We start from the raw sequence: 26,862 nt of genomic DNA on the forward strand, positions 1-26,862 counted from the left end.
TGCAGTTATGTTTTTATTTAACCCTAGACATAGACCCAGTGACCAGGATGGGAGGTGGGGGCAGATTCTGCAGGAAACACACATTATCTTACCCAGGAAAGGGCTCTGCATATTCAAGCAAGGTGAAGCACTAACCCTTAAAATGAAGAACTGGGACACTTCTGAATGCTCAAGGGGCTCAGGGAAAGCAGAGGAAGTAAGACATCTAGGGACATCAATCCAGACATCCCCATTTCATGTGTCAGGGTCATATTCCCTCCTAATGAGGGCCCTGATCTTGGAATATCAATAACCACCCAATTTTCTGCCCTTCTTTATATTTAATATTCCTCACAAATTTCTCAAACATCTACCACACAGCACCAGTTAATAATGCATTCCCTTTCACCAATGCCATTCCAGTTCACTACCAGCAAAAGCTCTAACAACTCCTCTGCTAGATGTTCCACATGCCTATCTACTCCACCTACCACGAATGACGGAATCCTCATTGCCAGCCAGGCAGCAGGTGATCAATCTCCAAAATTTCATCACAGTGTATGCTTTTCTGAACCTCTTCTTGTACCAACTGTTGTAGGTTGTTTTCCTGGAGGGCAGACTCATAGATAGGATTCAGCATGAAGGGTTTTTATTAAGGAATGTTCTTAGGATCAAAATCTGTAGAAAGGAAAATAAAGAAGAAGGATTGGACACAGGGAGAAGTTAAGCTGTCTCATTTGGGGCAAGAAGGCCATGTAGATCAGTCATTGAATGTGAAGTCCCCCAGAAAGGAGGTATGACCTTGGGGGGAGGTGGCTTTCTAGCTGAGGCAACTCCTGAAGAGACTTGACAGCTGAGGGCTGTCTGCTGGAAACACTTCAAGCAACTGAAATAATAAACTATTCCTAAAGGAGGATTAGAGTAGCAGATTGCAGAATTCACTGCAAGTGTGACATCATTTTTTCCACTGGAAAGTTGGTGACCATCAATAGCTAGAATTGAGAAGAGCTTTACTTTCAAAACAGTTAATGAAATTTAAAATTTTCAAACATTTATACTTATATTTACAACCTTACTTAAGCAATTTTTATTTTAAAATTTTAATTTATACCTTCCAAATACTTAAAGATGAGTATGTGAACCTCTATTTACACTTTTGCTCTAGTTCCCCAAAATGCTATTGACAGGCCTGCTTAGGCTGAATTCATCCATTTCCCTCTTGGCAAATTATGCAAAAGTCCTGGTTTACATTAATATAAGAAAATACATAAACGTGAAAACAGGTAAAATTATCCATTAATCTTACACTCATAGGGAACTATCCACATTCTCAGAATATGCACACCAAAGTTTATACATAGAGGTAATTTAGGTAAATGCTCTTTCTTCATAAAAGTTATAGAATATGCTATATAGAATATATATATACATATATACGTATATATATACAGATTTTTTTCCATGTAAATAAGTGTAGTTGCCTATCATCACTTTCAAGAGTTGAATAATGTCTCAGTGTGTAGACATACCTTAATTTCTTAGCCAAGTGCCTATTTCAAGATACTTGGGTCATTCACAATTTTTCACTCTTCAAAACAGTGCAGAGATGCACAGCTTTGAGGCCGGGGGGAGGAGCCAAGATGGTGGAGGAATAGGACGGGGAGACCACTTTCTCCCCTACAAATTCATTGAAAGAACAACTGAACACTGAGCAAATTTCACAAAACAACTTCTGATCGCTAGCAGAGGACATCAGGCACCCAGAAAAGCAACCCATTGTCTTCGAAGGGAGGTAGGACAAAATATAAAAGATAAAAAGAGAGACAAAAGAGCTAGAGACGGAGACCCATCCCAGGAAGGGAGTCTTAATAGAGGAAGTTTCCCATCACCAGGAAACCCTCACACTGGCGGGACTGGGGGAAGTTTTTGAATCTCGGAGGGCAACCTAACTGGGAGGAAAAATTAAATAAGGCCTACAGATTACGTGCCTAAAAGCAACTCCCAGCAGAAAAGTACCCCAGACGCCCTCACCCACCACCAACAAGTGGGGGCGGAATGGAGAGGAGCAGGTGGCATTGCTTAGGCTAAAGACCGGGCCCAAAGGCCCTGAGAGCAATCAGAGGGAGCTCTTTTAAACTGTGGGATAGCAAGGGAGAAAATTAACCAGCCCAAACACACTGCCAGCCGTTCTCAAAACAAAGGGACTGAGAAACTCCAGAGAAGAGCCGGCCCATCCCCGCTGGAGGTAGGAGGCAGGGGGGAGGGGAAAGGGGCAAACTCAGCCCCAGAGAAGCCACCCCCTCCCACACTGCAAACAGGCCTCCGGTTTCTATCTAAAGACTTCCTGAGATTCTGGATGGTCTACATCCTCTGCCTGGAGGCCGGCTAGAGGCCAGCTCCTGAGAACAAACACAAGCCACAGGCACCTGACCAGCACGTGCTGGGGCCGCAGAGGGGAAAGGCGCGCCACACCCAGGGAGAGTGCACCCAAGCCCCTGGCTGCCTGAGACACTCAGGCCGGGGAAGGCACAAAACGCAGGCGCAACCGAATCCGCACTTTTGTGGAGTACCCAAAAACTGGAACCGCACTCAATGCAGGGCCCGCTCCATATAGAGCAGCCGGGAGCCTGAGCAGTGTAGACGGGGAAAGCACAGACACCTGTGAGCGGGGCAAACCCAGTGTGGCTGGAACACGGTGAGTGCTATCCACACACAGCGATATCTGTCTGCAGTGCTCCGCCATCCCCGTAGCAGGACTGAACTGAACTAGTGAACCTAAATAAGAGATCACCTCCGCCCGCCTGTGTCAGGGTGGAAATTAGACACCGAAGAGACGGCAAACAGAAGCCAAATAAACAAAGGGAACCGCTTCAGAAAGGACCGGTGCAACAGATTAAAATCCCTGAAAGTAACACCGACTACACCGGAAGAGGCCTACAGATATCGAGAAGTGTAAGCTGGAAAGAGGAGCTATCTGAAATTGAACTGAACCTACACTGACGGCAACAGCGCCAGAGAAATTCCTATATATATATGTATATATATTTTTTAATTAAAAAATTTTTTTTTCTTTCCTTTTTTAAAAATTTTTCTCTTTTATTTTCTTTTAAAATTCCCTATTACTCCCCCATTACTCCTCAACTTTCATTTTCATATATTTTTACGATTTTTTTAATTAGGGGAAAAATTTTTTTTTCTTTTTTTTTTCTTTTTCTTGTTTTTCTCTCCTATTTCCTTTTAAAGTCCTCTAATACTCCTCTATTATTCCTTAATTTTCATTTTCATTTCATTATAACCTTGCAAAAAAAAGAGAGAAGCCTTATTTTTAAACTGAACTTCATATATATTTCTAAATTTTTTGTGTGTTTTTGTTTTTGTTTTTAAATATTGTATTTCAAAGAGTCTAACCTCTACGCTGGATTTTTAATCTTTGTTTTTCAGTATGTGATATAAATTTTGGACATTTAAGAATCCAATATTCAGTTCCCATTTCTATTCAGGAGTGTGGTGATTACTCTCTCCCACTTTTGACTCTCTGTTTTCTACCTCAGAACACCTCTATTTCCTCCTTTCCCCTTCTCTTCCCAATCCAATTCTGTGAATCTTTGTGGGTGTCTGGGCTACAGAGAACACTTTGGGAACAGATAACTGCATAGATCTGTCTCTCTCCTCTTGAGTCTCCCTTTTTCTCCTGCTCACCTCTATCTCCTTCCTCCCTCTCCTATTCTTCATGTAACTCTGTGAACCTCTCTGGTTGTCCCTCATGGTGGAGAATCTTTTCAATATTAACTTAGAAGTTTTATTATCAGTGCTGTATAGTTGGAGAAGTCTTGAGACTATTGGAAGAATAAAACTGAAATCCAGACGCAGGAGACTTAAGCCCAAAACCTGAGAAAACCAGAAAACGCCTGATGACACGGAACATTAAGGAATAAGAGACCATCCAAAAGCCTCCATACCTACACCAAAACCAACCACCACCCAAGAGACAATAAGCTCCAGAACAAGACATACCACACAAATTCTTTAGCAACGCAGGAACATAGACCTGAGTGTCAACATACAGGCTGCAGAAAGTCACACCTAACACATAGACCCATCGCGAAACACATTACTGGACACTCCATTGCACTCCAGAGAGAAGAAATCCAATTCCACGCACCAGAACACTGACACAAGCTTCCCTAACCAGGAAACTTTGACAAACCAATCGTCCAACCCCACCCACTGGGTGAAACCTCCACAATAAAAAGGAACCACAGACCACCAGAATACAGAAAGCCCACTCCAGACACAGCAATCTAAACAAGATGAAAAGGAAGAGAAATACCCAACAAGTAACATGAAAAATGCCCACCAAGTCAAACAAAAGAGGAGGAGATAGGGAATCTACCTGAAAAAGAATTTAGAATAATGATAATAAAAATGATCCAAAATCTTGAAAACAAAATGGAGTTACAAACAAATAGCCTGGAGGCAAAGATTGAGAAGATGCAAGAAATGTTTAACAAGGACCTAGAAGAAATAAAAAAAGAGTCAATTAAAAATGAATAATGCAATAAATGAGATCAAAAACACTCTGGAGGGAACCATGAGTAGAATAACGGAGACAGAAGATAGGATAAGTGAGTAGAAGATAAAATGGTGGAAATAAATGAAGCAGAGAGGAAAACAGAAAAAAAGAATCAAAAGAAATGAGGACAACCTCAGGGACCTCTGGGACAATGTGAAACGCCCCAACATTCGAATCGTAGGAGTCCCAGAAGAAGAAGACAAAAAGAAAGGCCATGAGAAGTTACTCGAGGAGATAATAGCTAAAAACTTCCCTAAAATGGGGAAGGAAATAGCCACCCAAGTCCAAGAAACCCAGAAAGTCCCTAACAGGATAAACCCAAGGGGAAACACCACAAGACACATATTAATCAAATTAACAAAGATCAAACACAAAGAACAAATATTAAAAGCAGCAAGGGAGAAACAACAAATAACACACAAAGGGATTCCCATAAGGATAACAGCTGATCTTTCAATAGAAACCCTTCAGGTCAGAAGGGAATGGCAGGGCATACTTAGAGTAATGAAAGAGAATTACCTACAACCTAGATTACTGTACCCAGCAAGGATCTCATTCAGATATGAAGGAGAATTCAAAAGCTTTACAGACAAGCAAAAGCTGAGAGAATTAACCACCACCAAACCAGCTCTTCAACAAACGCTAAAGGATCTTCTCTAGACAGGAAACACAGAAAGGTGGTATAAACGTGAACCCCAAACCACAAAGTAAATGGCAACAGGACCACACCTATCAATAATTACCTTAAATGTAAATGGGTTGAATGCCCCAACCAAAAGACAAAGGCTGGCTGAATGGATACAAAAACAAGACCCCTATATATGCTGTCTACAAGAGACCCACCTCAAAACAAAGGACACATACAGACTAACAGTGAAGGACTGGCAAAAATATTTCATGCAAACAGAGACCAAAAGAAAGCAGGAGTTGCAATACTCATATCAGATAAAATAGACTTTCAAATAAAGGCTGTGAAAAGAGACAAAGATGGACACTACATAATGATCAAAGGATCAATCCAAGAAGAAGATATAACAATTATAAACATATATGCACCCAACATAGGAGCACCACAATATGTAAGGCAAACGCTAACGAGTATGAAAGAGGAAATTAATAGTAACAAACAATAGTGGGAGACTTTAATACCCCACTCACAACTATGGATAGATCAACTAAACAGAAAATGAACAAGGAAACACAAACTTTAAAGGACACAATGGACCAGCTAGACCTAATTGACATCTATAGGACGTTTCACCCCAAAACAATCAACTTCACCTTTTTCTCAAGTGCACACGGAACCTTCTCCAAAATAGATCACATCCTGGGCCATAAATCTAGCCTTGGTAAATTCAAAAAAATTGAAATCATTCCAGTCATCTTTTCTGACCACAGTGCAGTAAGATTAGATCTCAATTAGAGGAAAAAAATTGTTAAAAATTCAAACATATGGAGGCTAAACAACACGCTTCTGAATAACCAAGAAATCATAGAAGAAATCAAACAAGAAATCAAAATATGCATAGAAATGAATGAAAATGAAAACACAAAAACCCAAAACCTCTGGGACACTGTAAAAGCAGTGCTAAGGGGAAGATTCGTAGCATTACAGGCCTACCTCAAGAAACAAGAAAAAAGTCAAATAAATAACCTAACTCTACACCTAAATAAACTAGAGAAGGAAGAAATGAAGAACCCCAGGGTTAGTAGAAGGAAAGAAATCTTAAAAATTAGGGCAGAAATAAATGCAAAAGAAACTAAAGAGACCATAGCAAAAATCAACAAAGCTAAAAGCTGGTTTTTTGAAAAAATAAACAAAATTGACAAACCATTAGCAAGACTCATTAAGAAACAAAGGGAGAAGAACCAAATTAACAAAATTAGAAATGAAAATGGAGAGGTCACAACAGACAACATTGAAATACAAAGAATCATAAGAGACTACTACCAGCAGCTCTATGCCAATAAAATGGACAACTTGGAAGAAATGGACAAGTTCTTAGAGAAGTATAACTTTCCAAAACTGAACCAGGAAGAAATAGAAAATCTTAACAAACCCATCACAAGCAAGGAAATCGAAACTGTAATCAGAAATCTTCCAGCAAACAAAAACCCAGGACCAGATGGCTTCACAACTGAATTTTACCAAAAATTTAGAGAAGACCTAACACCTATCTTACTCAAACTCTTCCAGAAAATTGCAGAAGAAAGTAAACTTCCGAACTCATTCTATGAGGCCACCATCACCCTAACTCCAAAACCAGACAAAGATGCCACAAAAAAAGAAAACTACAGACCAATATCACTGATGAACATAGATGCAAAAATCCTTAACAAAATTCTAGCAAACAGAATCCAAGGACATATTAAAAAGGTCATACATCATGACCAAGTGGGCTTTATCCCAGGAATGCAAGGATTCTTTAATATCCGCAAATCAATCAATGTAATACACCACGTTAACAAATTGGAAGATAAAAACCATATGATTATCTCAATAGATGCAGAAAAAGCCTTTGACAAAACTCAACATCCATTTATGATTAAAACACTCCAGAAAGCAGGAATAGAAGGAACATACCTCAACATAATAAAAGCTATATATGACAAACCCACAGCAAGCATTACCCTCAATGGTGAAAAATTGAAAGCATTTCCCCTGAAATCTGGAACAAGACAAGGGTGCCCACTCTCACCACTACTATTCAACATAGTTTTGGAAGTGTTGGCCACAGCAATCAGGGCAGAAAAAGAAGTAAAAGGAATCCAGATAGGAAAAGAAGAAGTGAAACTCTCTCTGTTGGCAGATGACATGATCCTCTACATAGAAAACCCTAAAGACTCTACCAGAAAATTACTAGAGCTAATCAATGAATATAGTAAAGTTGCAGGATATAAAATTAACACACAGAAATCCCTTGCATTCCTATACACTAACAATGAGAAAACAGAAAGAGAAATTAAGGAAACAATACCATTCACCATTGCAACAAAAAGAATAAAATACTTAGGAGTATATCTACCTAAAGAAACAAAAGACTTACATAGAAAACTATAAATCACTGATGAAAGAAATCAAAGAGGGCACAAACAGATGGAGAAATATACCGTGTTCATGGATTGGAAGAATCAATATTGTCAAAATGTCAAAATACTACCCAAAGCAATCTATAGATTCAATGCAATCTCTATCAAGCTACCAACAGTATTTTTCACAGAACTAGAACAAATAATTTCACAATTTGTATGGAAATACAAAAAACCTCAAATAGCCAAAGTAATCTTGAGAAAGAAGAATGGAACTGGAGAAATCAACCTGCCTGACTTCAGACTATACTACAAAGCCACAGTCATCAAGACAGTATGGTACTGGCACAAAGACAGAAATATAGATCAATGGAACAGAATAGAAAGCCCAGAGATAAATCCACGAACCTATGGTCACCTTATCTTCGACAAAGGAGGCAAGGATATACAATGAAAAAAAGACAACCTCTTTAACAAGTGGTGCTGGGAAAACTGGTCAACCACCTGTAAAAGAATGAAACTAGAACACTTTCTAACACCATACACAAAAACAAACTCAAAATGGATTAAAGATCTAAACATAAGACCAGAAACTATAAAACTCCTAGAGGAGAACATAGGCAAAACACTCTCCGGCATAAATCACAGCAGGATCCTCTATGACCCACCTCCCAGAATATTAAAAACAAAAGCAAAAATAATCAAATGGGACCTAATGAAACTTAAAAGCTTTTGCACAACAAAGGAAACTATAAGCAAGGTGAAAAGACAGCCCTCAGACTGGGAGAAAATAAGAGCAAACAAAGCAACAGACAAAGGATTAATCTCAGAAATATACAAGCAACTCCTGCAGCTCAACTCCAGAAAAATAAATGACCCAATCAAAAAATGGGCCAAAGAACTAAACAGACATTTCTCCAAAGAAGACGTACAGATGGCTAACAAACACATGAAAAGATGCTCAACATCACTCATTATCAGAGAAATGCAAATCAAAACCACAATGAGGTACCATTACATGCCAGTCAGGATGACTGCTATCCAAAAGTCTACAAGCAATAAATGCTGGAGAGGGTGTGGAGAAAAGGGAACCCTCTTACACTGTTGGTGGGAATGCGAACTAGTACAGCCACTATGGAGAACAGTGTGGAGATTCCTTAAAAAACTGGAATTAGAACTGTCATATGACCCAGCAATCCCACTCCTGGGCATACACACTGAGGAAACCAGTTCTGAAAGAGACACGTGCACCCCACTGTTCATCGCAGCACTGTTTATAATAGCCAGGACATGGAAGCAACCTAGATGTCCATCAGCAGACGAATGAATAAGGAAGCTATGGTACATATACACCATGGAATATTACCCAGCCATTAAAAAGAATTCATTTGAATCAGTTCTAATGAGATGGATGAAACTGGAGCCCATTATACAGAGTGAAGTAAACCAGAAAGATAAAGACCAATACAGTATACTAATGCATATATATGGAATTTTAAAAGATGGTAATGATAACCCAATATGCAAAACAGAAAAAGAGACACAGATGTACAGAACAGACTTTGGGATTCTGTGGGAGAAGGCGAGGGTGGGATGTTCTGAGAGAATAGCATCGAAACAAGTGTACTATCAAGGGTGAAACAGATCACCAGCCCAGGTTGGATGCATGAGACAAGTGCTCAGGGCTGGTGCACTGGGAAGACCCAGAGGGATGGGATGGGGAGGGAGGTGGGAGGGGGGATCGGGATGGGGAACACATGTAAATCCATGGCTGATTCATGTCAATCTATGGCAAAAACCACTACAATATTGTAAACTAATTAGCCTCCAACTAATAAAAATAAATGAAAAAAAAAAGATGCACAGCTTTGTACAAGACAATTATTTGATTATCTCCTAAGGGTAAATTAGTATAAATGGAATTACTGGGTCAAAGAGCATGCACTTCTTGAAAGCTTCTGAAACATGCATCCAGATGGATCTTGTACCAAGTATGGTCCCACTAGCACAGTTTGAAGGTGCTCCTCCTCCCACACTTCACCACACTTTGGGATGGAAGGGAGGTAGATCTCCAGTATGGATTTCAACAGCCACCTCAGTGGTTCCATAAAGGCCCTACTCCAACCAACCTTGTAAATGAAAGTTGATAGAAGCACTAAAAAGCATTCATTCTATTATGCTCGTGTGTGCTCAGTCATTTCGGTCGTGTCTGACTCTTTGCGACCCCATGAACTGTAGCCTGCCAGGCTCCTCTGTCCATGGGATGTTCCCAGCAAGAATACTGGAGTGGGTCGCCATGCCCTCTTCCAGGGGATCTTCCCAAACAAGGGATCGAACCCGTGGCTCCTGTGTCTCCTGCATTGGCAGGTGGGTTCTTTACCACTGAGCCACCATGGAGGCCTTTCTTCTATTATATTTTCTCATAATATCAAAATAATAACTACTGTATTCACTCCCATAAACACCAGAGTTGGACAAAAAAGAGGATGTTTTTCTATTAGATGCCCTCAGGACCCTACAATAAAATTGTCCCTTTCTGTATGTTCCCAGGATAGGTTGCAGCACTTCTTCTTTCAAAACATTTCTCACTTCCTTCCTCCCTTTACCACTCCCATGGTCACCAGTGAAATTTCACACCTCTAGCATCTATGCCTGAAATATGGTGATAACTTCCTTAAGTGATGCTTCAATTTCCAATGGCAACTCCTGTCCCCACCCCAACTCTGACCCAATTCTACACACGTCAGTCACATAATTTCCTTTTCATCCTGTCATTCTTCTGGTCACGAAAGGCTTTGGTGTCTCCCAGGGGTGGGTGGAGTAATTATATAGACACCTCAGTCTGGAAATCAGTTCTAGAAATCCCTCCATGCATGGGACTCTCCCCAACTGTTAGACCGTATTTCCCATTACTCCCCTCCCCACATTTTGTATTCTAGGCAGGCCAGCCTCCTCTGTGGAGCAAAATTACCACCTCCATGCCTTTTCCCCCATCACTCCTCCCTTCTCCAATGCCTTTCTGCCCTGTTTTTAGCCCATCCTTCATGCCCAGCCTACTTAAGTGCCCCCTCCTCTGTAAAAGTTTCCCTGAACACTGTTGCCTGCAGAAGTTTCTGTTGCCTTTAAGCACTAATAGGAAACAGCTGGCCGTGACCAGAGGCTCTAACATGCTGCTAGGACCTTTTTGTTCCCATATATCTTGCCTCTCCGAATAGATCATAGGTTCAAGGACAAAGATGTGGCTTTTTTTCTGCTTAAAACACACAACTTTATTGATGACATAAAAATAAAGTCTCAAATGTATAAACGTAAGTCCACACAAAGGACCAAAGCTTACTTATGAAGAATCAGTTCAGTTTCTGCTCATGAAGCATACCAAAAATATCTCAATCCAGACAAGGTAAAAATCAACACATGTATTTTCAGTACAAGATTGAATTCATTTGGTGTTCATAAAATGGTCCAGCTACCAACCATCATAAGCAACATCACTTTAGAAATTATAATGCGATTTACAATGTGCATTACTTCCAAGCTGCAAAACCAAAATATTACTCAAATTTGTTTGGAAAATTACAACTAATCATAGTTTATTTAATAACAGCTCAACTCTTTCTTTCACCTCAGGGTCATTGTATTCTGCTGCTAAGATGCGAAGTCTCTTGGCACATGCTTTAGGTCGTTGGAATATGAAATAAAGGGAATTTTTACTGAATTTGTCTTGGGTAAATACTTTTGCTCTTCTTTTAAAATGGTAATTTATATTTTCAAATAGTGAAAGAGCATTAAGAATATTCTCCTTTGTCTCTTTCTTGCTAAAGATATTAATCAGTGATGCTGGTGCATTGGCAATGAGCAAGTCCTTTGTCATAGAGGGATTTTTAGAGAAATTTAAAAGCATTCCCAAAATATGGTCTTTGGTTTCTCCACTTCCCACAGTTAACAAACGGAGAAATTCTGAAATGTAATTTGTAACCATATGCTGATACTCACTGATAATAGTCAGGTGCTTTATCAATCTCAGTCCAGCCAGCTGCACATTTGAATTCAAGGGATAGGTGATGGTGTCTTCACATACTTGATTTAAGTATGTTTTAACCTTCCTATGGTTTTCAGCAGCCACTGAGATGTTATTCAGTGCATTTAAAGCCTTCTGCCTAACACTGGGGTAGGGATTATTAAGCAAGCCTTCAATAATCGAGATTCTACCTGCATTACGAATTATTTCATGGGAAAATGGGTAATCACGACTGTTATATAGAGCATTATTGGCTATTTCATGAATAGAAGGATCTTCAGTCATCTCAATCATGCAAATGAGCTTTTCAAGCTCTCGTGGATCCATGTTATTTTCACGTTTACAACGGCAAATCCAGGGCTGAGTTTTCTCCCCAGACCTGATCTGCTTTCTGAGTTCATCTTCAGGTGGGAAGCAAGACTCATTTTGGTATGGAAATTTCATTTCTGTCCAGATCATGGCTCCTGCCCATGACCCCATTCCTGCCCCAGGGACCATAGACGGACATGAGACTCTTGACTCAGCTGTCTTTTTGGCTTTAGTCTTAGGCACAGATTTATCCTCACTTCTGTTTCTTTTACCATCCCAGGAACAAGACTTTACACTGACTCCACCAGCAGCCTCCAGCTTGTCCTTGTTGCTGACCTTATGTCTAGCCCCACGCTCAAAACTAACATCTTTCTCACACTTAGATCTGAGTGCATTACTGTTCTCACTGTCAGCCCAAAACAAGGACCTTAAACTGATCTCCTCAATATCAGGGCTGGATGCTCTACTTAGCTCATCCTCATCTACATCCCCAGCCAAAGCCCAGGACCGCCCACTAGCCTCTGCCCCAGCCCCAAGCCTAGAACCTGTATTGGCTACATCTCCATCCCACAGCCAAGACTCCTGCCTGGCCTCAGCTCCAGCCACAGCTCCAGCCTCAGCTCCCAAACAAGAATCCATATAGACAGCTTCATCAGATTCCATCCAGGACCCAATACTGGCCTTGTTCTCAGCCCCAAATCTGGAACCAATGATGGCTTCTTTCCCAACTACTGAGCTGGATTTAATACTGGCTTCATTTTTATCCCCAGGACTAGATACAATACCAACTTCTTCCCCTCTCCAGAACCAAGACCCTGTGCTAGCCTCACTCCCAGCTCCAAACCAGGATCCATCCCTGGCCTCTACCCCAGCACTTACCTGAGACTTTCTACTGGGCTGATCTCCAGGGCTCATCCACGACCCTCCACTCACCTGCTCTTCAGGCCCCATGCTAGATGCTCTACTGGCCTCATTCACAGGCTTAAAGCCAGTCCAGGATTTTCCACAAGCCTGATCCCCAGTGCCAACCCAGGAGCCTCCTCCATTGACCTGATCCTCAAATCCAGATTTGGAACAGCTACTGCCTTGATCCCCAGTCACAATCCAGGACCTTTCACTGGCCTGACTCCCAGTACCAGTCCAGGACCCACCACTGGCCTGGTCTGCAAGCCCTGGACTAGACCCTCCAATGGCCTGGTCCTGAGCATTGGACCAGAACACTCCGCCACTGGCCTGATCCTCAAACCCAGGTTTGGAACAGCTACCCGCCTGATCCGCAGCCCCAGCCCAAGACCCTCCACTGGCTTGACTCCCAGTATCAGCCCAGGACCCACCACTGGACTGGTTCATGGGCTCGAGCCCAGGCCCTCTAACTGCCCGGCCACCAGCCCCACCCCAGGACCCTCCTGCATTGGCCTGACTCCCACTGCAAGCATAGAACCATCCACTGGACTGATTCTCAGGCACTGACCTGGATCCTCCACTGGCTTGGTCTCCAATAGCAGCCCAGGAATCTCCAACAGACTGGTCCCTCGGCCCCATTATAGACCCTCCACTAGCCTGATCTGCACTGTCAGCCCAAGATACTCTTCCACATTTGGCCTGTTCCTCATACCTAGGCTTTGCCTCACCACCAGCCTGATGCCCAGGTCCAACCCAGGACCCTTCATTGGCCTTGTCTGCAGCTCCAACCAAGAACCCTCCACTGGCTTGGTCCCCAGAGTTAGCCCAGGACCCTCCACTGGACTGGTCCTCGGGTCCCAACCTAGACTGTCCATCAGCCTGACCACCAGCATGGGCCAAAGAACCTTCTTCACTGACCTGATCCTCAAATCCAGGCTTGGACCCACCATAAGACTGATCACTAGTCCCAGTCCAGGAACCCCCACTGGCCTGCTCCACGGTCCCAACCAATAATCCTTCACTGGCCTGGTTCCCAGTGCCAGACAAGGACCCAACACTGGACTGGCCTACAATCTCTGGCCTAGCCCCTCCACTGGCCTGCTCTCCAGTTGTAACCCAGGACACACCACTGGATTGATCCACAGACACTAGCCCAGACCCTCCGCTGGCCTGGTTGGCAGTTACAGCCCAGGCCTTTCCACTGGACTGGTTTCCAGGCCCCAGCCCAGTCCCAGTCCAGGACACATTTTCACTGGCCTGAACCTCAAGTCTAGGCTTGGCCAGATCACTAGTCCCAACCCAAGTTGCACCACCAGAGAGGTCACTAGTCAGAATCCAGGAACCTCCAGTAGCCTGGTCCACAGCCACAGCCCAGTACCCAATGTTAACCACATTCCCAGCTGTAGCCTGAGCCCAGGAGGCTCCATTAGCCTGAAACCCAGCCCCATCCTGGGACCTTCCACCAGCCTGTGCCTCAGCCCCAGTCCAGGATGCTTCATTGGCCTGGTTCTCAACCACAGCCCAGGACACTCCAATGGCCTCTCCCCCAGTCCAGGATACCCCACTGGTCTGGCCCCCAGCCCAGGAACTGTCACTCACCTGAGCTCCAGTCCAGGGCACCACAACAGCCTGGTTCCCAGTGCCAGCCCAAGAAGTCCCACTGGCCTGGTTCTCAGCCACAGTCCAGGACCCTCCAACAGCCCTGTCCGTAGCCTCTACCCAGTGACCTCCATTGGCCTGTCCCCCAGCCCAAGACTGTTGATTGGCATGACTCCCAGCCCAGAACCCTCCACTGGCCTGGTCCCCAGCTCCAGCCCAGGACTGAATACCAACCTCATTCTCACTCCTAGCCACACTCCAGGACTCAGTGTTGGCTTCATTCTCATCATCAGCCCAGGACGTGCTATTCTCCCAGTATCCATCCCTAGCCTGAAACCTAAATTTGATCCATCGCTCTGAAGCAACCCAGTCCTCAACACCAATCCCATTCCAGTAGTAGTCGTGGACCTTAGTCTGAGACTTTGTGCAGGCCTGAGTGCCTGCCCCACCTTCACTCTCTGAAGTGGGCGTGGCCTTAGCCTCGGGCTTTACAGAGACATCTCCCATGGCTTCTGCCTCGCACTTATGCTTAGCCTTGTCCTTTACCCTCAACGAGGTCTTGCTCTGGGAATGGGCTAAAGACTGACACTGGCCAGAGCCCACCATACCTGCTCCAGTCTCTCCCTTAGACTCAGTAATGCGATTGCCCCTGACCTTACTCCTGGCACCAAGCAAAGCATCCCCCTGGGAACTGGCCACAGCCTGGGATGGGGCACAGCCTGTTGTATCTGTTTGCAGCTGCACAGAGTCCACTGCATCTGGCCCAGCACCTGCCTTAGATGCAGCACTGGCACTGCCCTGAGCCTTCTTCTTAGTACCACACGAGGTCTCACCCTGGGAACTGGCTGCAGCCTGTGGCTGAACACAGCCCTTGGTATCTGGCTTAGACCCTGCCTTGATTGCAGCACTGGCACTGCCCCGAGCCTTCTTCTTAGTACCACACGAGGTCTCACCCTGGGAACTGGCTGCAGCCTGGGGTTGAACACAGCCTTTGGTATCTGGTCCAGATTCCACTTTAGACACTGTGCTGGGATTGCCCCGGACCTTACTTCTGGCACCAGGCAAGGATTCACCTGGGGAATCAGACTCAGCTTGAGGCTGAGCAGAGCCCATGGGGTCTGCTCCAGCCTCTTCCTTGCACAAATTGTTGGGATTACCCCTGAAGTTATTCTTGGCACCAGGCAAGGCCTCACCCTGAGAACTGACCATACCTTGGGGCTGGGCAGTGTTTGTTGTACCCGTTTGAGACTGGGCAGAACACGTTGCATCTGGCCCAGTCCCTGCTGTAGACATGGCACTGGGATTGCCCTGGGCCTTATTCTTAGTAACAGGCGAGGCTTCACCCCGGGAATTGCCCACAGCCTGCGGTTGAGCAGGGCCTGTTGTATCTGTTGGAGGCTGAGCAGAGGCCTTTGCATCTGGCCCAGCCCCTGCCTTAGACACAGCATTGGGATTGCCCCGGACCTTATTCTTAGTACCTAGTGAGGTTTCACTCTGAGAACTGAGCACAGCTTGGGGCTGAGGAGAGCCTGTGGTATCTGGCCCAGCCCCTGCCTTAGACACAGCACCAGCACTGCCCCGAGCCTTCTTCTTGACACCAGGCAAGGCCTCACCCTGGGTACTGGCCACAGCCTGGGGCTGGGCAGAGCTCTTTGCATCCTGTCCATTCCCTGCTTTAGACAGAGCAGTGGCATTGCCCCGAGCCTTATTTTTGACACCACACAAAGCCTCACCCTGGGAACTGGCCACAGCCTGGAACTGGGCAGGGCCTATTACATTCGTTGGAGGCTGGGCCGAGCCCTTTGCATCTGGACCAGCCCCTGCCTTAGACACAGCACTGGCACTGCCCAGAGCCTTCTTCTTGACACCAGGCAAGGCTTCCCCCTGGGAACTGGCCACAGCCTGGGGCTGAGCAGAGCTCTTTGTATCTGACCCAGTCTCTGCCTTAGAAACAACATCAGGATTGTCCTGGACCTTATTCTGTCCATCAGGTAAGACCTCACCCTGGGAAATGGCCATATCCTGAGGCTCACCAGAGGCCCTCAGTTCTGCCTTAGCCCCTGCTCTGAAAATGGCATCAGGATCACCCTTGCCATCAATTCTGGAATCAGGGAAAACATCAGCTTGGGCCCTGACCCCAGCTTGAGGCTGTGCACAGGTTTTTATCTCTATACCAAGCCCTGCCTTACTCTTGCCTTTGGCTTTGTTCCTAGCTTTACGTCTGGTGGTAGGTAGAGCCTCAGCCTGGCTCTTGGTGGAAGTCTGTGCCTTTTTGTCTGTCCTAGCTTCTTCTTTAGACTTGGTGTTGGCATTGCCTTGAGCCTTAACCCTGTCATCAGGCAAGGTATCAGCCTGGACACTGATCATAGGCTGAGGCTGCATATAGGACTCAGTGTCTGTTCCAGCCCTCACCATGGATACAGCATAGGAACTGCCTCTACCCTTAACCCAGGCATCAGGCACAAATTCAATCTGAGTATCGGCTACAACTAGAGGCTGTGTGGCAGCTGTCATGTCAGCTCCCATCATTGCCCTAGATATGACATTGGTATTTCCCCTGTCATCAACCCTGGCACCAGGCACTATCTCAGTCTGTTTCTTGGTCACAGTCTGAGATTCTGTAGAAACACTTGTATCTTCCCTGACCCCTGCTTCACACATGGCCTTGGTATTACCCCCAACATCAACTGCCACTCCAAGCATGGCCTCAGTCTGGGCGTTGGCTACAACTTGAGGCTGAGCAGAAGCCGTCATATCTGCCAAAAACCCTGCCTGAGACATGGTTTTGCAATTCCCCTTGGCCTCAACCTCAGTACCAAGAACGCTGTCAATCTGGATCTTGGCCACAGTCTGAGACAGTGAACAGGGCTTCAAGACTGCTCCAGCTTCTGCCTTGGACACAAAATTAGGATTTCCCTGAGTATCAACTGAGGTACCAGACCAGACCTCAGACAGAGTCTTAGCCACACTCACAGTCTCTTCCAGGGCTCTTGCCTTGGTGTCAGTCACACTTCTGATCTTGTTTATGGTGCCCGTCTTGGTCACTTCCCTGATTACTGCCAAGGCCTCATTCTGTGTCACCACCACTCTGTTCATTTCTCTCTCTTTTTCAGCCAATATATGAGTTTCTGCTTTGGTCTGGGTCATTGCTTCTTTCTTGGTCTCTACCTTGGTACTAAGTGCCCAAGCTTTAGCTTTGGTCTGGGTCACTGCCTCTTTCTTGATTAGGTTCCCAGACTCAGAGTCAGTTTGGGTCACTGCCTCTTTCATGGCCACTTCACTGGCTTTGGCATCAGTCAGAATCACTGCCTCTGTTATCACTGTTTTAGCCACTGTTTTGGCCTCAGATTGGGTCTCTGTCTCTGCCTCAGCCATTGCCTTGGCTTGAGAATAGACTTTGCTTCTGTCTGTAGCAGTGACCTTAGTCTCTACTTCAGCTCCAGACCTATCTCTTGCTCCAGTTTCTGTTCTGGTCTTGGGCTTGGGTCTAGTCTCAATCTCTGTCCCAACCATGGCTTCACACATGGCCAAAGTCTGGTTTTGTATCCCAGCCACAGTTTCCATCTTGACTTTGGACCCATTTCTGGCAAGTCGCCTCACACTCTGGGCTCTTCCCTTGGTTAATCTGTAAATGCAGTAGCAGGCACCAGCCCAGATCATCAGTCCTGCAGTCACCAAGCCCACTTCCTGAATGCGACCCATGTAATCACCCTTGATGAAGGCAAGAACAAGATACAAAGGGGCTCAATTAGACTGGGAAAAGAGGGTAGTGGGTCTGCATGTAAGCCTGCAAGGGTGCTGGTCTTCAGTCACTCAAAGGCCACCACAGCTGCCACTGGAGATGGACCTAGAAGTGGAGGAAGGAAATGGGCTAAAGTTTCTCTTCTAATTCTGTGCATCACACAGACAGATACACAGAAGAATAGGAAAGTGTAAAAATGATGTGCTTTGTGGGAGAAGAGGATAATTAGCAAATTCTCTTTTCATCCCTTTTATTTTATCTCCTCTCCATCTTTCCCAGTGCCCAACAATTTCCCCCAGGGTACTTCCATACACATTTTCTTACATCAAATGAACAGTGGAAAGGATGGTGGTAGCGCTGACTATGGATGGTAGACTGAAGCCCTCACACCCTGATTTTTACTGGACCTACTCTGGTCACCACTCCCACAGGTCCCCACCCTCATACCAACCTGTAATGATCAAGGCAATTCCCACCTCTTTCCTTTTCTTGATTGGAGGTATAGTCTAAAGGAGATCTATAAACTCATGAGATCTGTGGACCTAGAGACAGACAGACAGATGGAGGAACAGACAGGAGTGAAGATTTTGTTTACCATGACAGATATATTATTAACAAACCACCTCTCTATCCTCTTCAATTTACCCCATTCCCTGTTATCACAATAAAGGTGAAGGTGTGGGTTAAGTGAATGGATGGTGGGGAAAGTGCCTGGAAAAGGGGGAGGCTGAGTATCCTCCAGACTGGACACTGGATACCTCCAGATAGACACTCACCTCCAACAACCTACCTTAAACGTCTACCCAGGCAATACCCATCCTCTTACCAGCATATACTGATCAGGAATAATTTCCTCCTTATTTCCTTGCTTCCAGTGATCTCAAGCCTTTCAGACCTGTAGACCCAGCTGTGGACAAGTAAACAAACAGAGACTAGAGATCAGATTCTTCACAGAATGGACAAGTACCCTGATCCCTGACTACAATCCCTGCCTTGTGAGAGCCCATGTCCAATTTGCTAATATGATCCATCCTCTCAAGTCTTCTCTTGCAGCCCACCCTTACCCCAATATTCCTACCATTTCCTGCACTGATATCAGCAGGGAGGATGGCAACACAAGGGAAATCTGGCAGAGTGCAGAAGAAGTGGAAGAACCCCCCACTGGGACTCTCTCAAGTCTCAGCCACCTTATATGCCCATCCTCTCTTGTTACCCCTATGCACTGCCCATCTTCACACCAACCTCCACAGTCCCAGGCCAGTCTCCCACTTTCCTTTGCTTTCAGTGGTAAAGAGCCCTACTGTTGCCCTGTGGGAAGACCTAGGAACAAACAGAGAAAAAAAGAAAGATAAATGTTGAGTACTTATGACATTTCAGCATCTAAAACATGGGCCCCGGTACCTGCCTTACTGGGCTTCCCTGGTGGCTTGGTGGCTCAGTGGTAAAGCATCTGCTTGCCAATGCCTGTCAATGCAGGAGACTTGGTTTCAAACCCTGGGTCAGGAAGATACCCTGGAGAAGGAAATGGCAATCCACTCCAGTATTCTAGCTTGGGAAATCCCATGGACAGAGGAGTCTGGCTGGCTACAGCCCATGGGGTTGCAAAAGAGTCAGACATGACTTGGCGACAAAACAACAATCTGATTTAGACACCTGTCCTCTGGCAAACAAAACCTAGGGCTTCTCCAGCACTGAAACAGGCAGGGTGGAAAAAGGAGGCAGGTAAAAGGGGAGCAGCAGAGGCAAATTATTCTAAAATCACCTGTAGGATTCTAGGTCTTCTCCCCAAAGTCTATCATTTCCTTCACCAGTGCCAACAGGTGGAAGAATCTGGAAAACGGGGAGACAGATGGAGGCCCCTATATCCTATACTCTAGAATGACAGCCTACTGCCATCTGCTTCTCCTTAAACCCATCTCTAGCAGTCTCCAACAAAAGAGGCAGTATGTGTGTTGGGGTTCGGGGGCATCTGCAAAATCTCCATCCGTCCCCCTCAAAGGTTATCTCAAAAAAAAAAAAAAAGTAGTTCTTTAAGACAGCAATTTGTATTTTCGCAGTATTATCTGAGGTGCAAAAAAAAAGCATCCATAGAAAAGTTGCTGTCTTTATTGTTCTTCAACATACACTTTAAGTTAAAAAGCCCAAGCTTGGTAAGTTTGGTAAGTAAACACAGTTTAGAGAAAGTCCCCTATAGAGCCACCCTATATACCAACCAGATAGCGGCGCCTAAGTTCCTGTCATAGAGAATAATCATATAGCACTTCAACGGTTCACAGCGAGTGTCCGTGCCCACACTAACCTCCGCAGATCCTGTGCAATTTGCTCCTCTCCTTCCCTCGCCTCGCCACAAACACTGCCACACGAATCCTGTCGTCAGACAGGAGAAAAGGCACTGAGTGCTTTAACTAGCACCCAGGACACAGATCCCAATACTCGCTTTTCTGGATTCAGGAACCCGGTTATCAAACGTCCCTCCACACCTTAGGAGACGCCACCCGCACCAACCCTGCCGTCCAGTCACTAAGGCCCACCATTTTCTCTGCAAACGCCACCGTGGCGGCGTGTCCCTTCCACTGAAACCAGCTGGAAGCGGAGCGGACGTGTGCAATCAGTGATTAGAGTCAGAGAAGAAGGAACATCTCAACCTCTGCATTTCCCTCTTGAGACACTCCCCTCACCATCCGCCCTGTTAAAGCCCAGGTTTCCCCAGCACAGACAGGTAGGAGGAGCAGGGCTTGGGAGAATCGGAGCGAAGGCTCCGGGAACTTGAGCCAGCTTTCTCCCCCACCCCCAAGCCAGCTCCGGGGTTGGCAGTCCGCTGCCGCCCTGGCTTCAGTGCGCGGGGCCCTTACCTGCTCTGCTTGCCACGGCCCGATGCCAGCCTGCCGTGTGCAGGGCAGTGTGGAGCTGGTACCCAGACTGGAGTGACTACTGCACCGAAGGCTGCGTCGCTCTGCAGCTCGCGGTCACGTGAGGGCCCCGCGTCACCGCCGAGCTCACTCTCCGATCCCCCCTCCCAGGGGTTGGTGGGGAGTTCAACAGGACCCTCCCCTCCACCTCCTCACGCACGGTCTCCCCCTCCACCCAGCTGTGCGCGAGCCCCCGTCACTCAGCTCGTTTCCCTCCAATCTGAGAGCCCACAAGTGGCATCATCTCCCTGCGGTTGGAGTTTGCCCTTCTCTTGTTGCCAGGGAGGGTCTGCATCCCCCCTTCCACCTCCAGGCCTTGGCTCCGGCCTTTTCTGCAGCTTCTCTGAGGACTGTCTCTAAGATTAGCTTTGTCCTAGGGTAGTTGCTGCACCTACATGGGCCAGGGAAGGGGTGTCAGGAAGGGGAGTAGAGAGCGCAAGGAGAGGTTTAACTTTCTTTTGTTGTGCCCCTTTTTTTTCCCGTTTTTACGTCACATTCATTGTTTTTGTAATGAGGAAATGGCGTCAAGCCATTTTCGTTTGACATTTACAAATTAGGTTGTAAAAATAACAAAAGACTCTTTCATTTGTTGACGTTATTTTATGCCACATTAAGAATGCTTTCTAGTTGCTGTAAACTATTTCACAGCTTTGAAAACAGACTAGTAATTATTAACATTTTAAATATAAAGTTTTCCTAAACGAAACCAGTAGGTTTTTCAATGGGACCTATAAATTCGTCTTTGGAAGGACATTCAGCTGTCTGATCTTGGCAGTTTTGCACAAGTGGTTTACAACTTTTTGAAGTTCTAGCTTCATTGATGATCTTCCATCAGGTGCCTGAGAACTTAATAGATGACTCCTGGTTGATGAACCCAGTACCTGAAAAAACAGTGACTTCCCAGATTAACCTGTTTTCCATTCAAGGAGTTTTATTGGGATTTTGCATAAGCCTGTAATCAAATGAGTCTCATCACACCCAGAAAAGGACCAACTGTACTATCCCACTAATGGAAATGAGGCTCAACAGGTGGATTTTTCATCAGACCACGACAGTGGTGAGATATCTCCACTATCTGCCTTTCATGCACTGTAGATCCCCGAGTAGCAGGAACATAACACTGTTCAGCACCTTCCAGTAGAGATAGTAGGTAGGATCTGTGGCCAAAGTAAAGGTCTATGGGCAATATCCCTGAAATTCATGTCCTTTTTCTCTCACAAAAGGCACAGTTCACTGGATCCCAAATAGCATCGCCAGGAAAAAAAGTTTTTTTCACCCTCTGCCTTCTGTTACAATTTCATTGTACCATCTATACAAGCTCCTCAGAAGGCAGGGACAAAGTCTGCAGAATTTAGTCCCCAGACATCAAGCTGTCTGGGCTGGGGAGTCCTACACTAAATATAAACTCTTCAAGCAACCTCTCTCTTAGAACATTGAAATCTGACACCCCAGAAGGAAGCTCCCTGGGTGAGGGGCCCCTGTGTGGGGGAGGCCCTTTCAGGAGGTGAAGTAGGAAGCCCAGGCACTGGAAGACCAGTGCCTTAGAGCCACTAATGGCTTTTCAGAACTCAATGGACTGTGATCAATTTATGCTCTCCATCAGAGGGAAACATTTAGAAATTGATTATAAAGACATTTAAAACTTATGTAAAATTTTTAGAAACAAAAAACCCAGGAGCATAATGTCAAACAGCTCATTTGCAATAATCTAAAAACTCTTACTGATCATTAATAATATGATAACCCAATAGAAAGTGTGCCAAAGACTCGAATGGATTTGTTTGCAGAAAAGAAGTACCAGTGCACCAGCCCTGAGCACTTGTCTCATGCATCCAACCTGGGCTGGTGATCTGTTTCATCCTTGATAGTATACTTGTTTCAATGCCCCAGAGGGATGGGATGGGGAGGGAGACGGGAAGGAGGATTGGGATGGGGAACACATGTAAATCCATGGCTTATTCATGTCAATGTATGGCAAAAACCACTAAAATATTGTAAAGTAATTAAGCTCCAACTAATAAAAATAAATGAAAAAATTAATTAATTTAAAAAAGAAAAAAGAAAAGAAATACCAGTGACTGATAAACATACAAAAAAAAGACTCAACTTCAAAGAAATGCAAATCCAAACCACTATGTGTTGCCCTATTTCAGCTATGAGTATCAAAATTTAGAAATTTGATAATTTTTTTGACTGGTTTATGGGGAAATGGACATTTCCACACTCTGTTGGATGCAGATGCTGTGATGAAGCCTTTTTACGAAGAGCTATTTGGCAAAATCTGATATCCCACAGATTCTTTAAGCAATTCTTGGGAGTTTAGCCAGCCTGATACTAACACAGTTTCACAAAAGATACGTACAATAGGGTATCTCTTGAAATGCGTGCAAAGGTTAAAAAAAATGAAACAATATAAAAAGTTAATCAATAAAAACCCTAGGTTATGAAAAAGGCCTGAAATGTAGGACTGATATCTTTAGGCTTTCAAGGCAGGTATACACAGACAAAAAAGCACACGCTTCAAAATCACAGTGGGAGTAGGGAATGCAAGGAAGGAATCAAGTATTAAATTTAGAAGTTCTTTATATTGGACAGTGTGGTGAAGTTATCTATATTAGACTTTAATGAATTTGTAATCTCTAGGGTGACCACTAAAATAATAATGAAAAAAGTATAATTAACAAGGTAATAGAAAGGGAAAACAGAATTTAAAAATTACTAAGCAAGAGAAAAGAGAAAGAGCAATACAAAATAGGCAGAACAAATAATCAAATAATAAGATTATAGATTTAAGTACAAATATACCACTAATTTATTGGTAAACAGCTTAAATATTCCAATCAAAAGACAAAACTTGTCAGTCAGTGGATTTTTTAAAATAGTTACGATTTGCTGCTTAGAAGAGATTCACTTTCAGTATCAAGCCACAGAAGGCTGAAAGTGGAAAACTGGAAAAAGATATACCATGCAAATATTAACAAGAGAAATCTGATGTAGCAGTGGCAATATCAGATAAAGTAGATTTTAAAGCAAGGAGCATCAGTAAAGACAAAAAGGGACATTTACAAGTTGTTACCATTTTATTTTATAAGTGTATATAAGTATAATTTATAAGTATATACATCTAGAGTTTTCCCTGTTTATTTATATATATGTGTGTGTGTATACATATGTATTTGAAAAAAAACCCATAATATACATATCATCCCTTTACCTATTTTTACTTAAAAAATGTATATCATAAATATATTTCACCTGAAAACTTTTGGTTCTGTTATAGCTTGTAAAGGCTACACTGTATTCTATGATATGACAGTAACATGACTTCTTTAGCATATTCCCTGTTGAATATTCAAGTTGTTTAGTATTATAAATAACACTGCAATGAGCATTTTTATGAATATATGTTTGTGCATTTGTTGTATCATTTTGGTAGAATGCTGTTCCAGAAATTAAATTCTTGGATTCAAAGGTATACATATTTTAAAGACGTTCTAATATACATTCAACAAACTTTATTAGTTTATACTCCTGACAATTATGTAAGTGATGGCAAAGGTTAAAAAAAAAACTGAAGCAGCATAAAAAGACCATGAAGAGGGAAAACTTTAAGTAAATTAAGTTAAATTTATGTAATATGGCTGACAAAAAGATTGAGGGCTGCATATCCTGATGGAAAGATACTTAGGGCATGTCACTATTTGCTTATTTTCTGTTAAACTATGTGTCTATTTGTCACTGTGTGCAAATTCCACAAGAATACATTCTAGTGCAACATTCAAACCCAGAAAAAGCATTAGTACCGCTTTAATGCCACCGTCTTCATCAAAGCACAGTTACCTCCCCTGTTTATAAACTTTTAAAAATGCTTTTCTACACATTACACATACATGTCTTATTTATATATTTTAATATATAAATGGGTCTCTTCAGTAAGTGGTGCTGGAAAAACTGGACAGCTACATGTAAAGGAATGAAATGAGAACATTCTCTAATAACATACACAAAAATAAACTCAAAATGACTTAAAGACCTAAATGTAAGACCGGATGCTATAAAACTCCTACAGAAAAGCATAAGCAGAGCACTCTTTGACATGAATCACAGCAGTATCTTTTGGGGATTGCCTCCTGGAGTAATGGAAATAAAAACAAAAATAAACAAATGAGACCTAATTGAACTTAAAAGCTTTTGACAGCAAAGGAAACCACCGACAAAATGGAGACAGCTTACAGAATGGGAGAAAATACTTGCAAATGAAGTGACTGTCAAGGGATCAGTCTTCAGAGTATACAATGGCTCTTGTAGCTCCATGTCAAAAACCAAACAACCCAATCACAAGAAGATCTAAGCAGACATTTCTCCAAAGAAGTCCTTTTGGGTGGCCAAAAAGCACATGAAAAGATGCTCAACATCACTAATTGTTCAGTTCAGTTCAGTCATTCAATCTTGTCTGACTCTTTGTGACCCCTTGGACTGCAGCACACCAGGCTTCTCTGTCCATCACCAACTCCCAGAGCTTACTCAAACTCATGTCCACAGAGTTGGTGATGCCATCAAACCATCTCATCCTCTGTCGTCCCCTTTTCCTCCCACCTTCAATCGTTCTCAGCATCAGTCTTTTCCAATGAGTCAGTTCTTTGCATCACGTAGCCAAAGTATTGACATTTCAGCTTCAACAACAGTCCTTCCAATGAATATTCAGGACTGATTTCCCTTATGATTGACTAGTTGGATTTCCTTGCAGTCCAAGGGACTCTCAAGAGTCTCCTCCAACACCACAGTTCAAAACCATCAATTCTTCAGTGCTCAGCTTTCTTCATAGTCCAACTCTTACATCCATATATGACTATTGGAAAAAACATAGCTTGGACTAGACAGACTTTTGTTGGCAAAGTAATGTCTCTGCTTTTTAATATGCTAAGTTGGTCATAACTTTCCTTCCAAGGAGCATGCGTCTTTTAATTTCATGGCTGCAGTCACCATCTGCAGTGATTTTGGAGTCCAAAAAAATAGTCTCTCACTGTTTCCACTGTTTCCCCATCTATTTCCCATGAAGTGCTGGGACTGGATGCCATGATCTTAGTTTTCTGAATGTTGAGTTTTAAGCCAACTTTTTCACTCTCCACTTTCATCAAGAGGCTCTTTAGTTCTTCTTTGCTTTCTGCCATAAGGGTGGTGTCATCTGCATATCTGAGGTTATTGATATTTCTCCCAGTAATCTTGATTCCAGCTTGTGCTTCATCCACACCAGCATTTCACATGACGTACTCTGCATATAAGTTAAATAAGCAGGGAGACAATATACAGTGTTGATATATTCCTTTCTCGATTTGGAACCAGTCTGTTGTTCCATGTCCAGTTTTAACTGTTGCTTCCTGTCCTGCATACAGATTTCTCAGGAGGCAGGTCAGATGGTCTGGTATTCCCATCTCTTTCAGAATTTTCCACAGTTTGTTGTGATCCACACAGTCAAAGGCTTTGGCATAGTCAATAATGCAGTAGTAGATGTTTTTCTGGAACTCTGTTGCTTTTTTGATTATCCAATGGATGTTGGCAAGAGAAATGCAAATCAAAGCTACAATGAGGTATCATCTCACACTGGTCAGAATGGCCATCTTCAAAAAAAAAAATCTATAAATAATAAAATGCTGGAGAAGGTGTGGATAAAAGGGAACCCTCCCACAACTGTTGGTGGGAAAGTAAATTCATACAACCATTATGGAGAACAGTATGGAGGTTTCTCATAAGCTAAAAATAGAGCTACCATGGGATCTTGCAATCCCACTTCTGGGCATCT

General features: G+C 43.8%; 1 protein-coding gene across 4 annotated transcripts; it reads right to left on the minus strand.

Annotated features, from left to right (window-relative positions):
- Positions 1–471: 471 nt before the first annotated feature.
- Positions 472–21,189, minus strand: ARMCX4 (armadillo repeat containing X-linked 4). Of its 4 annotated transcripts, XM_070462081.1 has the most exons (6): positions 21,006–21,171; positions 20,453–20,520; positions 19,396–19,473; positions 18,980–19,060; positions 18,605–18,695; positions 10,826–18,258 (listed from the first exon to the last, which is right to left on the minus strand). In XM_070462081.1, the coding sequence occupies exon 6, from the start codon at positions 18,111–18,113 to the stop codon at positions 11,166–11,168; it is 6,948 nt and encodes a 2,315-aa protein (XP_070318182.1). In that variant the 5' UTR covers positions 18,114–18,258; positions 18,605–18,695; positions 18,980–19,060; positions 19,396–19,473; positions 20,453–20,520; positions 21,006–21,171; the 3' UTR covers positions 10,826–11,165. The 4 variants fall into 4 exon arrangements, 3 of the variants coding, with proteins under 3 accessions (XP_070318182.1, XP_020728625.2, XP_020728623.2); XR_011485800.1 differs by lacking the exons at positions 10,826–18,258; positions 20,453–20,520 and adding an exon at positions 472–657 and having other exon boundaries at positions 21,006–21,189; XM_020872966.2 differs by lacking the exon at positions 20,453–20,520 and having other exon boundaries at positions 18,630–18,695.
- Between the last annotated feature and the right edge of the window lie 5,673 nt (positions 21,190–26,862).

The sequence above is a fragment of the Odocoileus virginianus genome, chromosome X, assembly GCF_023699985.2.
Source record: "Odocoileus virginianus isolate 20LAN1187 ecotype Illinois chromosome X, Ovbor_1.2, whole genome shotgun sequence".
Classification (NCBI taxonomy): domain Eukaryota; kingdom Metazoa; phylum Chordata; class Mammalia; order Artiodactyla; family Cervidae; genus Odocoileus; species Odocoileus virginianus.